The sequence below is a fragment of the Bacillus rossius genome, chromosome 6 (assembly GCF_032445375.1).
Source record: "Bacillus rossius redtenbacheri isolate Brsri chromosome 6, Brsri_v3, whole genome shotgun sequence".
Lineage (NCBI taxonomy): Eukaryota > Metazoa > Arthropoda > Insecta > Phasmatodea > Bacillidae > Bacillus > Bacillus rossius.
Window position 1 is genome coordinate 37,552,196 of NC_086334.1, and position 17,040 is coordinate 37,569,235.

General features: G+C 40.1%; 1 protein-coding gene across 3 annotated transcripts in view; it reads left to right on the forward strand.

Annotated features, from left to right (window-relative positions):
• Nucleotides 1-16,582, forward strand: part of LOC134533052 (leucine-rich repeat-containing protein 24-like) — a 66,582-nt gene extending 50,000 nt beyond the window's left edge. For 2 of the 3 annotated variants that reach the window (XM_063370235.1, XM_063370236.1), the window contains exons 2-5: nucleotides 855-1,026; nucleotides 6,200-6,543; nucleotides 8,646-8,878; nucleotides 11,680-16,582. In XM_063370235.1, coding sequence (XP_063226305.1) covers nucleotides 856-1,026; nucleotides 6,200-6,543; nucleotides 8,646-8,878; nucleotides 11,680-11,984 — 1,053 coding nt within the window. In that variant the 5' untranslated portion in view covers nucleotide 855 and the 3' untranslated portion in view covers nucleotides 11,985-16,582. The other variant, XM_063370237.1, reaches the window with a different exon arrangement.
• Nucleotides 16,583-17,040: the final 458 nt, after the last annotated feature.

Sequence of the window (17,040 nt, forward strand, 5' to 3'; positions counted from 1 at the left end):
ATATTCTACGATGAAACGATACAGCCAACAGCAACAGCAACCAGAAGACATCGTGTGTGGGGAAGGTTTCATGTCAGTCCTCACTGACAGTTCAGACTGATCGGTCCGAACTGAGCAGATGGACTCGCTTCAGTCCAATCTATCAGTTTGGACTGAGCAGTCCGAACTAGGAGCGGGGCTATTAGTGTGTGTTGGCCTTTAGACTCTCCCTGTCTATCCCAAGCAGCATGTTTTCATGGCTACCTGGAATGTTAACATTAAAAATCTTATGTTTACTATCTTTAATTATAATAAGGTTTAATATTTTTAATTGTACTATTTGTACTTTTCTAAGATTATAAAAGTAGTGTTTCTTGACATAGTTATATTACAGTTGTAAACATTCTGAAAGAAAGAAATAATTCTATGTCAAAAAGTTCAAATAGTTTCAGCATAAACTATTTGTAGCAGTTTGTCACCACAAATATCATTAAATTATGTGTTATGCTCAAAGAGAACCATAGTTTTAAAATTAAATGTTATAAAAATGTGTTGACAAAAATGGTTAAAAAAACAGAAATGGTGTCTTTCAGTTAGCCTGCATCATCTTAAGGAATAATTGACTACTATCAGAGATCGCTGTTGATGAAATACCACAAGAAAATGTACTTCCAAAATTCTTATTTTAAAATTTCCTTTACAAAATACAATATTTTAATTAAATTTTTTTTTATTAGATTTTAAAATTGTCTCTAAAATGATTGTGTTGTAAGTCATAGTTACATTGGCAACAGTCTGCGCCAGAATAAGGAAAGCGCTCATGGCAGAAATAGTGCATTGGGAAAAGAAACTCAATGGCGTTGCTTTGCGTGCAGGATGGCGGTGTGGCTGCTGGCCGCGCTGGTCGCTTCCTGCACCGCGCAGCTCGCCTGGCCCCAGGAGGACTCGCGGCGCTGCAGCTACACGGTGGCGTTCGGCATGAAGGGACTCCTCTGCAGCTCCATGGACCTCCGGGAGGTGCCACCCCACCTGTCCTCCAGCATCGAGGTGAGTGGCTACCCGCTGGCTAGTGGCTTTGGGAGGGGATCTTGTGTAGCAACCTGAAGAAGGCATGAAGGAACTCCTCTGCAGCTCTATGGACCTCAGGGAGGTGCCACCCCACCTGTCCTCCAGCATCGAGGTGAGTGGCTACCCGCTGGCTAGTGGCTTTGGGAGGGGATCTTCTGTAGCAACCTGAAGAAGGCATGAAGGGACTCCTCTGCAGCTCCATGAACCTAGGAGTTGCCACCTCACCTGTCCTCCAGCATCGAGGTGAGTGGCTACCTGCTGGCTAGTGGCTTTGGGAGGGGATCTTCTGTAGCAACCTGAAGAAGGCATGAAGGGACTCCTGCAGCTCCATGAACCTAGGAGTTGCCACCCCACCTGTCCTCCAGCATCGAGGTGAGTGGCTACCCGCTGGCTAGTGGCTTTGGGAGGGGATCTTCTGTAGCAACCTGAAGAAGGCATGAAGGGACTCCTCTGCAGCTCCATGAACCTAGGAGTTGCCACCTCACCTGTCCTCCAGCATCGAGGTGAGTGGCTACCTGCTGGCTAGTGGCTTTGGGAGGGGATCTTCTGTAGCAACCTGAAGAAGGCATGAAGGGACTCCTGCAGCTCCATGAACCTAGGAGTTGCCACCCCACCTGTCCTCCAGCATCGAGTTGAGTGGCTACCCGCTGGTATAGTGGCTTTGGGAGGGGATCTTCTGTAGCAAACTGAAGAAGGCATGAAGGGACTCCTCTGCAGCTCTATGAACCTAGGGAGTTGTCTTCCCGCCTGCCCTCCAGCATCAGGGTGAGTGTCTACCAGCTGGCTGGTGGCTTTGGGAGGGGATCTTCTGTAGCAACCTGAAGAACGCATGTAAGGACTCCTCTGCAGATCCATGAACCTAGGAGTTGCCACCTTACCTGTCCTCCAGCATCGAGGTGAGTGGCTACCCGCTGGCTAGTGGCTTTGGGAGGGGATCTTCTGTAGCAACCTGAAGAAGGCATGGACTCCTCTGCAGCTCTTTGAACCTAGGGAGTTACCACCCCACCTGTCCTCCAGCATCAGGGTGAGTGTCTACCCGCTGGCTATTGGCTTTGGGAAGGGATCTTCTGCAGCAATCTCGAGAAGGCACTGGTCTGTTGGTCATCCAGTGCCATGGTGAGAATACTGTGCATATGATATTGCATGGAAACTCAACCATGTTGGATTCAGAAATCAACTTTCTCGAGATGCTCAGGCTTACTGATAATCTGGCGTGCAGTAGTTAAATATGGTGTGCCGCACATGGAATTAAGAAGATCTTATGTATTATCGTTGATATGGAGGTACTGTTTGTAATACAGCAGTTGGGGTGATAAGGGATACACTAGGGAATGATATTTTGGAGGGAATATTCTGTAGTGACATCAAGAATACACTGGCATATTTGTCATCCATGATATGATGAGTATGTTGCGCGCAAGATAGCTGTGAGCCTCAGAGTTATAAAAAGTACTTGACATCATAGTGAACATTTAATGTTTTTCTTCACGTAGTATGGCAGAACATAAATTGACTCTCCACCAACTCAACCATTAATGGTCCAGAAATCAACTTTCTCGAGTCGCCCAGGCTTGCAGATAATCTGGCGCTCAGCAATTAACAATTGCATGCTACGCATTAAATAAGGAAGATTCTTTTGTAGTGCCTTTGATCTGTAGGAGGGATCGATTCATTTGTAACACAGCTATTAGTGTGATAGCTATATACTGGGGCATGATATTTTGGAAAGGATGAATAAATTGTGATGCTTACGTACTGGGGCATGGCATTTTGAAAAGGATGATTTGTGATGTTTTTGATCTCAAGATCCAGCATTGTGGTGAGTAGCTAGCTACACACTGGGGCATGCATTTTGGAGAGGATAATTCTTGGTGTTGTTTATTTCGATATCCAACATTGGGGTTAACAGCTAAGCATTGGGTTATGGCCTTGGGTGGGACTCTTCTGTATTGCCATTTATATCAAGAATGTACTGGCCCATCTATCATACAGTATGGAATTTGTTACCTACTCACAAAAACATGTCTTTGAGAGTGGCTCTTCAAAACTTTAATAGATCTTGAGAAAGCACGGACTTTATTTTTTATCCAGCACCATGTTTAGTAGCTAAATTTAATATGTGTGCACAACATTAGGGGAAGGGTATACTTCTGTATTGCGGTTGATATGAAGGTTCTCTCCTATTTGATGCACCATAGTGATTTACTGGACACCCCTTCAAGACACTAATGAATATTCTTTTATAAGGTCATTTAACTGGAGAAGGTACTTGCCATATTGTGATCCAGTACTTAGACGAGTCGCTGTTTACACTCGCACGATATTAAGTAACTGTTAAATCGAGCACTCTTAAGGAGGTATCGGCCTATTTGTCAATGAGTGTTTATACTTTGAAACTTCGGGAATTTTAATATCGAAGGCTTTCATTACCAAACATTGATCTCAGTATATTCCGCGCACCGTGTTGTATTATTTATTCTATAAAGTTTTTAAAAGAAATCATAAACCATAAAATTTCCCTTGGAGATTTTCACATTTTTCGAAGATTGTTATGCTTGGAGAGTAACTTATTAAAAAAAGTTTTTGCTGCCTCCTCATCATTAGCAAAAATTAATTTGCAGATATTTGAAGATATTTGAATTCATACGAATGAAATATGTGTGAAACGTGGTGTAGACTACTTTATATTATATTTATATCGTACTCACAGCTTAAATTTAAAGGTACGTAATTTCACGCAGCAACCTCCCAGATAACCGTGAAGTAACCTGTTTACTGACTCGGTGCTCATGAACTGGAGAAATGCTTGTGTGTTTGGATCGAACCGACTAACTTCACCACATTAGCTTAATGGGTTTTGGAATCTCGATCATCGGGAACCCTGATCATTACATCATTGCACAATGCCTGGCTGATCACTCGTTATTACGTTCAATCCTTTTTTTTTATTTTTTTTAAATTTCACTCGGCTATTTGATGAACTGAACAGATTCGGGGCCGGAGTATATAATGTTCTCAGCCTTACCGTGGTTCTACGCCTTACGAACATAATACAGCTCCAAGAGAAAGTGTAACGGTGGCCTCTCGGAACAGATTGAAAATGAAGGGGGGTTATCGCTTAGTCGGCCACCTCTACCAAGGAGAGGCAACTATCAAGCGTGTGATTCCAGCTAGTCATGATCACAGATGGGAGTCCACTTGCTCGCCGACGGTAGTTGTGCAAGTCAGAGAGAGAGAGAGAGAGAGAGAGAGAGAGGTTGAAAAGTAATAGCTAACGAGAAATAACCTTGTAAGTCATGTATGCAATCGTCAGTCAATTCGCAAGTGGAGTGAAAGTGTTAACAATAAAAGTGTCAATCTTTTTTTTCAGCTTGTGCTTTCAAACAAAAAAATAAGTAAAGGTCAAGGAATATTAAAATCTGAAGTACCTGCGGCTTTCTAGTTTTTTTTTCTCCAGGTAATCTTTAACTTTCAGCTGATTTATGATGGAAGATTAATTTTGGAAACTATTAAGTATTAATGGTACATTTTTAAACTATTTTTTTTTTTACCTGCGGAATGTCAGGCTTTTTATTTATGAATTTTAATGATTCATTGATAACTGTGTATGGCACGCATATAAATTGATCATCCATCCGGTGCAATGTAGTTCAGAGTTCAATATAATTATTGTGCTCACGCAGAATTGATCTTTTATGTGCCACAGAATCTGGTTTAATTAAATACACACAAATTAAACTCGAAAGTGAAATCGGATCAGTAACAATATTTTTTTACTTTCTTGTAGCCATTTTCACTTTTTTCTTCTGCATTTTATTTTCAGAAAAAGTTTAATACTCAACACTGTGAATGTGCCATGATTCGCGCTTTATACGTCAGTATTCAGCCCCATGTAGGTAATGAGGTATCGACATTGCTCGTCATATTTCTCTTCGCTTGAACGTTCACTCTAGATCCGAAAAGTAAACCTGACCATATCGCAGTTTCAGATTTAACCAGGGCCGGCGCGTCCATATAGGCGAACTAGGCAACCGCCTAGGGCGCCAAGTAGCTGGGGGCGGCGCAGCACGACACATATCTGATATAATATGTTTAACGATTATTGAAACTAGATGAAAATTGATTTTTGTAACAGTTTGGAATGTTTATATTGATATACTTAAGTAATTATTTAAAGTCCACGGTGACCTGTTTATGATTTGTAATAAAAAAAATACAAGCCTGCTTACATTTGATTGTTGACCAAATCTTAGGCTTACGTGATGTGTTTTCAGGCGAGGAAAAATTTTTGTTGGGGTGTCCGGCGGGGGAGGGGGTTGGGGGGCTAGGGCGCCAATTTACCTTGCACCGGCCCTGGATTTAACATGTAAACTAAGTCTTTATTATTTAAGTGTTTGAGCTCATAAAATATTTTAAAACTGTTAGATGGATTAAAAATCCTTTCAAAATCAATATTCAGTATCTTATTTGTTAAGTTAATGATTATCTTGTGTGCAATTTTTTTTGTTATTTTTATATTTCATGGGAATTTTTATTTGGTTTTTATTTTATTGTATTTGTAATTGTTTTTTTTTTCTTGGCTATAGTTTTCATTCGGATAATCTTGCATGGACCTGCTTAGTAAAGATGTATGTGGTTAAGTTTAAGACAAGACAGCATGCTTTAACTTCGCCAATAAAGTAAATTGCTTATTTAAGTACATTTGGGTACAAATCATTTCATTTATATTGTATCGAGTGATTTTAATTGATGTATTAGTTTTCCGACTCATTTTGTTATAATTGTATTTATTTCATTTCTTGGGTATCGTTTGAGATTATTTCGGTTATTTCACGTTAATATGTTCAATTGGAAAACATTTCCACACATTTGAGTCTTTTCCAATTATTTATTTTGTTACAATTCAAGCATTTATTCATTGAAATTTGTTTCTTTTAATGTACGCTAATTTCATTAAAAACGGGTTCTTTGAATGCTTTTTGATCTTTTTCCACTTCATTTTACTTATATAAGTGCATTTTGGTAAAAATCATTTCATTTATATTGTATCGAGTGATTTTGTTTGATGTATTATTTTTCCGTCTCATTTATTATAATTGTAGTTATTTCAACCAACCAGGAAGCGCCTCGCTCTCTTGTTCCCCCCCGGCAGCTGCTGGACCTCTCGTCCAACCGGCTGCGCTCGCTGGCGGCGGACTCGCTGTCGCGCTACGCCTACCTGCGCTACCTCTACCTCAACGACAACCTGCTCATGTCCGTGGAGGAGGGCGCCTTCTCGGCGCTGCAGCTGCTGGAGACGGTGGACCTGTCGCTGAACGCCCTGCGCGCGGTGCCCGCCTCGCTGCTGGCGCTGCCGGCGCTGCGCAGGCTGTACCTGGACGACAACCCGCTGTCGGCGGCGGGTCCCACCGGGCTGGAGCGCGCCCCCGCCGGCTCCGAGCTGCACTTCCTGTCGCTGGCGCGGTGCGGCCTGCGCGTCCTGCCGCCGCTCGCGGGGTGCGTCCTCTCCCTCCCTCCTCCTTGTACCACTTGCGTGAACTGCAGTGGAACCGTCGATACACCACTTAACACCGGAATAAATATAGCCTACTAATTAAATTAGAAAATTTTTAATTTTATTCTTTTTTGATCTTACAACTGCTATTCGTAACTTGTTGTTTAACTAAAATGCTATCTTTTCATGGGCGTCTCAATCGGGGGGGACGGGGAGGGGGGGGAACGCCCCCCCCCCCAGTAATAAAAGTCTTCAATTTCGTCCCCTCCAATAATATATTTAGTTTCGTAGTTTCTTAGTTTCTCCTGATGTTTAAATTAATGATTTTGTGTGGATATAGCACCATCAGATATTTTAACTGTGTTTTTACAAATTTGTTCTCTGAAAATATTTTTTATAAAATATAAATTATATAGTGCAAACAACTATAATTAGAATATTTAGGAAAGAAAAATGCCTAAAAACCACCTTTTTGCACCTTCAAACCCCAAAATTTCCCGGGGGAGGACCACCGCACCCCCCCGCTTTTTTTTCCCCCCAGGGGATGGATATTCCTCAAACAAATAAATCAATTGAAGTCCCCCCAAAAAATATATATCCTTGCGACGCCCATGTCTTTATGAATAAACAGAATTCATAAAAAATAAAAAAAGACACAGAATCTCCCGTTTAAAAAAGCAAAAAGGTTTAAAAAATTTTAAAAAAATATTAAATCTTGTCTCTTAACAATAACAGATATTTTGAACATTTACCTGAAAAACAACTGTCTGAAAGTTCGAGGTGTTCAGAAGATGTGAGGGCATCTTTTTTTTTTGTGTGTTTGCCTATGTACTTGTGGCTAATGTATAATTTTTTGAACCAAAATAAGAACATATGGATAAGGACTTATTTTCGCAATTTCACCTTCGTAAATATTATTAAATTTATTTCAGAAGTTAAAAAATAAAAAAATAAGCTTTTCGAAACCCTAAAAATGGAAAATTTCGTTGTAGTCAAGCTTTTTGTAAACTTGTAAACTAAATTTTGTATAATAGTAATTTAAACTAAGTAGTTAGAACAATTTCGCTGCCCGCGTGTATTATCAACTTTGAGGTTAGTTAAAGAACAAGAACGTTTAGTCTTGTTTCCTTCTTGTCGGCTGATGGCAGAACTTCCTCTAACCGTCGTCAGGATCCACTGATATACGCCGCGCAGTATACCCACGATGATGATTATAATAATGATGATGGGGTTATTAGCCCGGAAGCTGATGGATTGTGCCCCAGCACTCTGTGAGTGATGATCGTGACTTGACTGTTTGCGATCAGGAAATCTTTACAGGAGTGAAAAATTACCGACAGGCCTGGTAGTCAAACCCGGGATCAACCAGAATTTCTAATTTAGTTTTTAATTTTCTTCACCAGTGAGCCAAACATCCCCACTTTTATGACTTTTCATCGAAGTTCATTTCAATTTGACATTTATTTAATTTGACTTTGCCATTCTTGTGACGAACTTAAATCTCGAAAAGATGGCGGACCCACGTGAATCATCCTTTAATGAAGCTTCCGTGAACATCGTAGAATTTACACAGCTCAAAAGCAGCAAAAAGTAAAATTTTATATAGTACAACATACTATCCTTTAGTAGTTTATGTTATAATTTATTGCTAGAGCATGCATTTTTCGCGAAGAGTTCTGAACACTTATTAGACTGCAACAAGGTATAACCGCACCTGTGGTTTCTTCCTTGTGATTGGCGGCCGTCTGCGAGAGAAGTCGTTGCCTTATTTGACCGAGCCACTCAGGACGAATTTGCTGCCGCACTGGATTATCGTGATTGGTGTTGTTACGAAATACGTGTACCTGAAAGAAACTCACCCAATCACGAAACACAGACGGTGCTACAGTGTTTTAACTTTCTGCTAGTCTCGAAATATTTTCGCGAAATCTGCATGCCCCTATTTATAGCCACTAAGATTATAATGACAACTTTAAAAAATACGTTATAATTCTGTTGTTACAACCCTCAGTCAAATTTGAAAACTCCCTCGCGACAAAAGACGGGCTTCGATGAGGTTCGGTGGGCCGGCAGCGGCAAGGTGGTGACGGCCGCGTGTCCGCAGGTTCTGGAAGCTGCACACCTTGAACGTGTCGGGCAACAGCCTGACCAACCTGACGGTGGGGCACGTGGCGCCCTTGTGCCGGCTCGCCGTGCTGGACCTGACGGGCAACCACGCGCTCTTCGGCCGGCCGGGGCAGCTGTGCGACTGCGCGCTGCTGGCCGAGTGGCTGGACTCCAAGGGCGTGCAGCTGGCCCGCGGCTACAGCCTCCGGTGCGGCGACGACTACGTGCCCGGTGAGCGGCCCCTGGCCACAGACGCCGCTCGTTCTTAGATACCGCACGATGATTTACATCGTCTTCGGGAGTCACCTCAAAGCATACTGGTCTTTCAGTACCTGCCCAACAACCAGGGCCGGCGCATCCATATAGGCCAACTAGGCAACCGCCTAGGGCGCCAAGTAGCTGGGGGCGGCGCAGCACGACACATAACAGCTCATATAATATGTTTAACGATTATTGAAACTAGGTGAAAATGGATTTTTGTAACAGTTTGGAATGTTTATATTGATATAAGTAATTATTTAAAGTCCACGGTGACCTGTTTATGATTTGTAATAAGTAAAACAGTAAAAAAAAACACAAGGCTGCTTACATTTGATTGCTGACAAAATCTTAGGCTTACGTGATGTATTTTGAGGCAAGGAAATTTTTTTTCGGGTGTCCGGCGGGGGGGGGGGGTGGGTGGGGGGGGGGGCATTAAGGTTTTTCGCCTAGGGCGCCAGTTTACCTTGCATCGGCCCTGCCAAGAACTATACAAGTATTTTGTGTTTTAGACTATTTATTAATTCTCTAACTAATAAAAAATGGCCTTATGACATCGGCGCAAGAATCGCTTTTGTTCTGAGATTGCAATGAAGGGAAACGACGTATTAAACGCATTAGAATCTTCACTGGCGCTGGCTGTTGCAGAGCTACCAATGCACGTAGTGCGCACGATCATATCCAATCGTGGTTCTCTTGCACTGGGAAAAACAGCAACAGGAAAGAGGGGATGATGGGGCTTGTAGCAACCTTTACTTACGGTAGCAACTGGCGGGACTGTGTCGAGGTGAAGTAGGGATCTGGGAACGCAGTGAGTGGCGTGCGGGAAGATAAGCAGGCCAGCGCCTGCACTCATTAAAATATCATTAGCTGGAGACAGGCTGTCGCCTGGCACCTTCTGCAATCGTTAACTGGCAGACTTTTCGTGATTCACCATTAGTTCCCACCACGTGTGACCTTCCTGACGCTAAATATGGTTACTTAAGTAGTTTTATATGACAAAGAACGACAAAATTAAGGAATGTTGGTCAAGGAATCGTCCATGGCCTATAGTAAAGAACCATCCAATAATTATTCTGGAGTGATTTCCGGAAACAATTTAAAACCAAAATCAGGATTGTCGGACAGGTATACGAATCCTTGTCCTCCTGAATACGTCTCCAGAGATTAATATTGCGGCCCTTCGTATCATAGTGGTGACTATTTGTTGTGATGTGACATGTCTTAGTTGTTTACTACCGCAGAAGTAAAGGTAAATATTTTTTTTTAGCGCTCTTCAGTAGACGTTATTACTCGACTTCACGTACCATGCCATAGTTTGTCATTCAGGACAATTTCTTCGGATGTTCCACTTTATAAGCATTGCATTTTAAGTTCTCCATCAATTTTGGTTGTCAGATATACAGTTTTTTTTGTTATCTGCTGTTTGCACAAAGTTAGGCAAACATTCATATTGAAATGTTTGCCTCGTTGCAATATAGAGTTTTACAACTTTGTTACAATATTGTTTCTATAATCCTATTTTAGTATTATTGCTTTATAAAATCAGCAATTAGCGGGAAAAAAAATCGACATGACAGGTGAAGACAGGGGGAGACATAGAAACAGAAAGATCTTGTTTATAAAACATAATTTTTTTTTGAATATTTTAATAAAGTTCGTTTAGCCAGACAATAAGAGACTTTCGAAAACTGTAAAACAAGTGTCTTTTGACAGTATTGATTACAATAGTTGTAGTCTCTCACAAAAACGAAGGGGGAGGGGACTATTTGTAGTAGCCAATCACTATTTTTATATTCAGGAATCTAGTCACATCATTAACTTGCTTTAACGAGAGCATAGTTTTTAAGATTAAACGATCGTTATCTGTTATGGCCTAAAACTGTTGAAACTAAGATGTTGTATTTCTCCCCCTTCCTTAAGCTGGACTCTCAATGATCCTTCTCATCCGTCCATCAATCACGTGACCATCAGCCAATCAGATGGCCCGGAAAATTCCATCCATCCGACCGTCCGTCAAAAACTTACCAATCTTTTTAACTTTTCGACGGACGAGCGGATGAAATAATAACCAAACCGTTAGCAAGGTTGCCGACAACCTTCACTATATTTAAAAGGTTTTTAAACATGTTTTATTTGTTTAGCTGCTTGCACAGAATGTTTTCAACCTACTTTTGAAACACATTTTTTAACAAATGAAAATATTTGAATAAATATCGGAGCGAAAAGAAAAAAAAAGAACTTAATGATTTAATAAGTGCTTAGTTTTTCGTGATCGTCAGTCTAAAATAAATATTCACCACTTTTTTAAGCCTTCATGCTAGCAGCATTATATTAACCATTGGCGTAGCTGTGTTCATAATGTTGGGGGGGGGGGGGGACAAATACTGATTTTGATGTCATGTAAACCCATTCCCCTAAGACGGGGGGTCCAGGGGGTCCTCCACTGGAAAAAATTTGATTTAAAAAGTGAAAAATAGCGCTTTTTAAGCAGTTTTTGTATCTAACCATCGGATACATCGATGTTAAAATAATTATTGTTTCCTTAAGATAAGATTTAATGAGTGAAGAAATTACAAATAAAGTTGGGCAGAATTAATATTATAAAATAAAAGATATCACGGTCTAGAAAGTGGGTGGGGGGGGGGGGACAGTCCCCTCCACCCAAAAAGTTCAGGGGGACACGTCCCCCCTGTCCCCCCCCCCGGTTCCTACGCCCTTGGCATGAACGTGGGTAAGTGTGTAACGGACTGAGTGGCCGGTTGGTGCGACAGGCCAGCCGCCGCAGCAGTGCCGGGCGGACGAGGCGACCTCCGCGGCGAGCGCGCGGCTCCAGGAGTGCAGCGAGAAGCTGGAGGCGCTGGAGAGGACCGCGCGCGCCCGCAAGGCGTGGACCACGGCGGGCATCGTCGGCGGAGTCGCGGCCGGCCTGCTGCTTCTGGTCGCCGCGCTCGCGTGGCTGCGCTGTCGTCGCCGTCGACGGAGGCGGAGGAAGATGCTGGACCAGCGCGACCCGGCTCCCACCCAGAAGCCCCTGCTCGCGCTGCAGCCCGCCGACGGAAAGGAGGGGCCCTCCTAGCTCGCCACTTGCCCGACACCGTCTTCCCTCGGCCGGGACGATCGACCGTGCCATCGCCTTTTGCTCGTCAACCACCTTGTCATTTCCCAAACTGTCACCTCTTGCAAAACAACGCACGTTTTGTTTGTTTTTACGAACACTGACTACCACCTTTGAATATATATATATATATATATATATATATATATATATATATATATATATATATACTGTATAGAAGTCGCCAGCCCAGGTTAAAATTTCTAATACGGTTTTGAGGTAGTTGGTTAATTCACCGCCGCAATCGCCACCATCTCTAGGGCATCGACTTGTAGTGGTCCCTAGCGGACAAGTGTCGAACTCTTCAAACACCCCTTGCCCCTCCTGTTGAACGACCTTGAGCTGCAGTGAATGATGGGTGGCGGGGTGCGGGGAATGACAGCGGGTGACAGTGCTGCGCTCTAACGTGTAAATAAAAAAAATAAGACGATACAGGGCGTTACGGCTGCGCACTGCAGCGGTGAAGTTCCCAAGCTGCTCATCATACACTTATGAAAAACGTAGAGTAAATCCTATGCACTCGCGACTTCTATACAGTATATATATTCAAAGCTACCACTCTATGTGTGTTTACAAACAAATCGTTCACATAACATCAAGTTTCAATTCGAGACAACGGACTCTGCAGCGAGTGATACGTGGGTGTACGGTCGTGAGCCATGCCTATGCGCTTCTCGCATAGTGCACCCTCGCACCACGTGACGCGAGTTGGAAGTTCCAGAAATGCAGTGACGTTGTGTGGACATGTCTAGCAGTATGATAATGCCACGTGAAAATTATACCCAGACATACGAAAAATAGAAAGTCGGTGAGTGGTCACAATGTGAATCGAAGCATGAGATTGCGTTAGCAGATATGATGCAATTGTGCCCAAGTAATACAGTTTAGAATAGGGATTACCACTCCTACTATGTGCCATTATTTTAAAGTAAACGTGACTAAAATTAGGAATGTTGTTCTTTTAGCACTATTATCAAAGAAAAAAATGTTGGATATGTAAGCCATTTAAAAGAAATTAGAATATTATTTTAGTTATCCAGTTAAAATTTCTTTAAAGGCAACTGCTGTCGGATAAAATTTAGAACTGTGGAACAGCGATAGTGTCCATAAGAAGTATAGCGATTACACTGCTCGCTCATGGACATTTTAATTTTGTTTTGTAGCCAATAGCTATTGGCAGCCCAGGGACCTAACTAGGGGAAGGGGGGGGGGGTGGAGATGGGACTTGTGCCCCGGACGCTGTATTTGGGGGAGGGTGGAGATTAAATTGGCCGAGTAATTTTTACTATAGATGTTTACTTTAATATCGTAGGGTTGGAACATAAAAAATAAATAATATGTCGAGGAGCAGATGAACTGTATTATTTGTATTGAAAGATACTACACATGTATATCGTCAAATATTTTTTAACAATGGTATTTTTCGCGTGCTATTCAACTCGTGATGTATTAAAAATTAAATGACTGCAAAAGTTGAATACAAAAAATTGGAATAGTGGAATAAATGTGAGGTGGCCATATAAGGTGTTGTCGATAAAGGATTTGGGGTGGTTGCTAAAAAAAAGGGGGGAGGGGGGTTGGGGTGGAAATCAGTCTAGTTACGTCCCTGGATATCGCTATAAGAAAACTTGTCGCTCGTCGTGCGTACGTTAGTCAGTAATATATGAAGATACTGAAATTACCTTCGCTCAATGGAACAGCTTGTATTAGTGCAACAGGAATAACGTACCGACTATGAGGTTTTTAAATGAAAGTTATGTAATCCTGAAAATTAAATAAAAATTATGATTTCTTGAGAAAGAAGTAAACGATCTTGTGATGTCTGAGCACTGCTGCTAGAAAAAAATATGTATTTTTTTTTGTATAATGTATCGGGATTTATTTTATAATGGTCAGTGAAGCAGTGATCCAAGTGGTAGTGGACGAAGGGTGATGGCATATTTGTTGACAGCTTCGCTTCTAAGGCGCGAATCAGTTTCTGAGTCGCGTAAGCAACTGGTTCGTGCAATGACTCTGGCACTGGAATTTGATTTTGAATGTAAACAAAAAGCTGAAAGTTGTAACATAAACTGCACATATGCACCAATCAGATTAGCTATTAAAAACGATTCTTGTATACGCAAGCGCTAATTGAAGTACATAGATCTGTCTGATAACGTTTGTTCTCGACAAACCACGAATTATTTCTTCTTGAAGCCTCTGTAATGGTCTACGACCTCTCTAAATTTTTACCTCTATGGCACATTCAAAATTTTGGTGTTGTCAAGTGTTTATCAAATGACTGACGATATAATCTAAATGTACTTTAAAACGTGAGTTTTTCGTCGATTATTTTCAATTTCATGAAAATAAACATACGTGGACATTTCAGAAAGGGACCTAGCTAAAACTGTGAGGAGAATTTTTTCAGAAATAAAGTGGCGTCGCTCTAATTTAAAAGTTACAAGGACAAATGTAATAACTAGACATTAGCTTATTTGATTTTATGTACGGGAAGTTTGGCAAAATCACTTGCTTAACCCCCCCCCCCCCCCCCCCACACACACACACATAAGAGTAGGCGGGCTGCTGAGCACTAAAGATACAATATTTCCTCTTAAAGTCGTTACACTTGTCTGTACTTTCATATTCCGTAGACACTTTCTGTATTATACTGTTGATCATGTGTTTGCGACGTTGCACAGAAGTCATTCAGTCATGAGTTAAGTGTAGGCACCACTTTGAGATATCAACAGATAAAGATTGTGGCCCAAATGATAGTGTAACGTGTGTTTTATAGACAACAATTATCCTTGTTTGTTCAACCCAGAAACCACAAATTAATTACGAAACTATGTGACATGGGTACAGATACATTATTCGGAGATTGCACTACTGTTCAGTTTTCCTCGACTGCAAAACCACAAGCACGTAGTATATTTAAAACACTTGTTGGTTAGTATTAATTTTTTTTTACTTTTTTCAATGTTCCTAGCCTTTTTCTTAACATTGTGTGAACTCAAAAATGTGTACATTAATTTAGTTTTATTACATTTTATTTCCCTGCATTGTTATGATGAAAAAACGATTGGATCAATATATTTCCAATATTTTAATTGTGTCAATAAAGTGTATTTTCTGATAGATATTTAACTTATGTTTTAAAACTGATATTGTATGTAAGAACACAAATGCATATTTTCTGTGCAGATAGATAAATGTACTACGTGAAATGTCACTGAGATCCAAAATTTGAATTTGAATTTTTATATTAATAGTTGCAATAATACTAGCGAATAACGATCGCAAATAACGTGCCAATAAAAATAAATCATCGTTTGCAAATACAATATTATTCGGAAAATACGTTTTCCATCTGAATTCACAGTGTTTCATTAAAATCAGATAACGTCAGTATTTGCTTTGGAAATATGAAAACAAGTTAATCACATAAAACATTGCTATGACAACACTGCTGTACCTTATAAAATATTTTTGGGATGCACGCAGTAGTAAATTATTTAAAATGATATATTTCATTCAAAAATCTCATACTGTTTACAGTATACACATATAATTTTCTAGTTTGTGTCATTGCTCATGATCTGTTATTCTCGTAACTGGTTCTGTGCACCTCTAACCTTTGCATACAGTTTAACCTTGAAATATTTTTCTTACAGATTGGAAATTTGTAACTCAGTTTTTTTTTTTGGTGTTATATTTGACTGACAAGAATTATTCCGGCCACATATATATTTTTTAATATTTGCAAAACTTTTGGCCGAAAATCTTTTTAAATACAGAACATAATCAAAATACCCCAATTTATAGCTGAAATAAAATTTTTAATAGACACATTATCATCAGCAACATACATACATATTGCATACTGGTTATTAAATCCTGAGAAAAGATATAAATTATTAAGAGGCACTTAGAATTTTAGTATCGTACAAATGCACTCCAGCAGTTCCTTAGTTTTATTTTAAAAAAATTAAAATTGGAGGCGATTTAATTATGTATAATTGCTTACCTATGAATGTTTAACTGCAGACGAAGTAGATTATTTTTTGTATCTATCAATGAGTTTATTCGAACTAATAATGAGATGACATATTTTAAACCTTGAAACATTATGCATAATATATTTCCCAATTTATTAGGCCTAATAAGAAAACATTAAATATTTACTTAGGATAACAGATATTCTTTAGCCTATAGTAGCCTACTAAAATTAACAAGTAAGCTTAAATTACCGTCCATCCAAAATAAATAATTTGCCTCTGAAATATTTATTCTTTAATTACTGGTAGGTACGTATTACAAATACCAGTCACGTATTGAAGAAAGAGAGTAAGTTCATCATGAATATCCTGATTTGTAGTGGCTTTTAATTAAATACTTAGCATTTTGTCGACTGTTCAACGGTATACTGAAGTTACCGTCGTTGCTGTGTTGTTTATTTGTACATAGCCCATTTGATATCTGTTTGAACAGAAAATCTGTGATAGTGATATAGTAAGAAATTACTATTTTATTTGTACTTTTGTAGTGTTTGAATAAAAAATATGTTCCATTAACTATCTTGGCTTCATTTCTTGAAATTATACAAATAAATGTTTTTGTTTTGAGTAAAGGAGATGTAGTAGTTGGAAATATTTAACTAGGATATACAGTTGTGTATTCGATTTCCAAATAGTTGTTACCCATCAGCCATAATATGATAGCCCTGAAAAGTTATGCGATATCGTGTCTGGTCACCATCATTTGTCACCGAGTGAAATACCAATAGTTAAGCCTGTTCTGCAGTAACGTTTGGAGCGAATAAAAAATTACATTGCATGCCATTACAATATTTGTGAATATTTTGTACAAATCTATTTCAAATTATCAAAGACTTGCGTATGAAACGTATAAGTCCTAAAAGAGATTTCATTAAAGTCATACGATTAAGATAACTGCATCACTGTAAATATTTTACAAGGAAAATCCTTGCAAACTCAGTTACCAACTATATCATTTGTAAAACAGCAAGGCA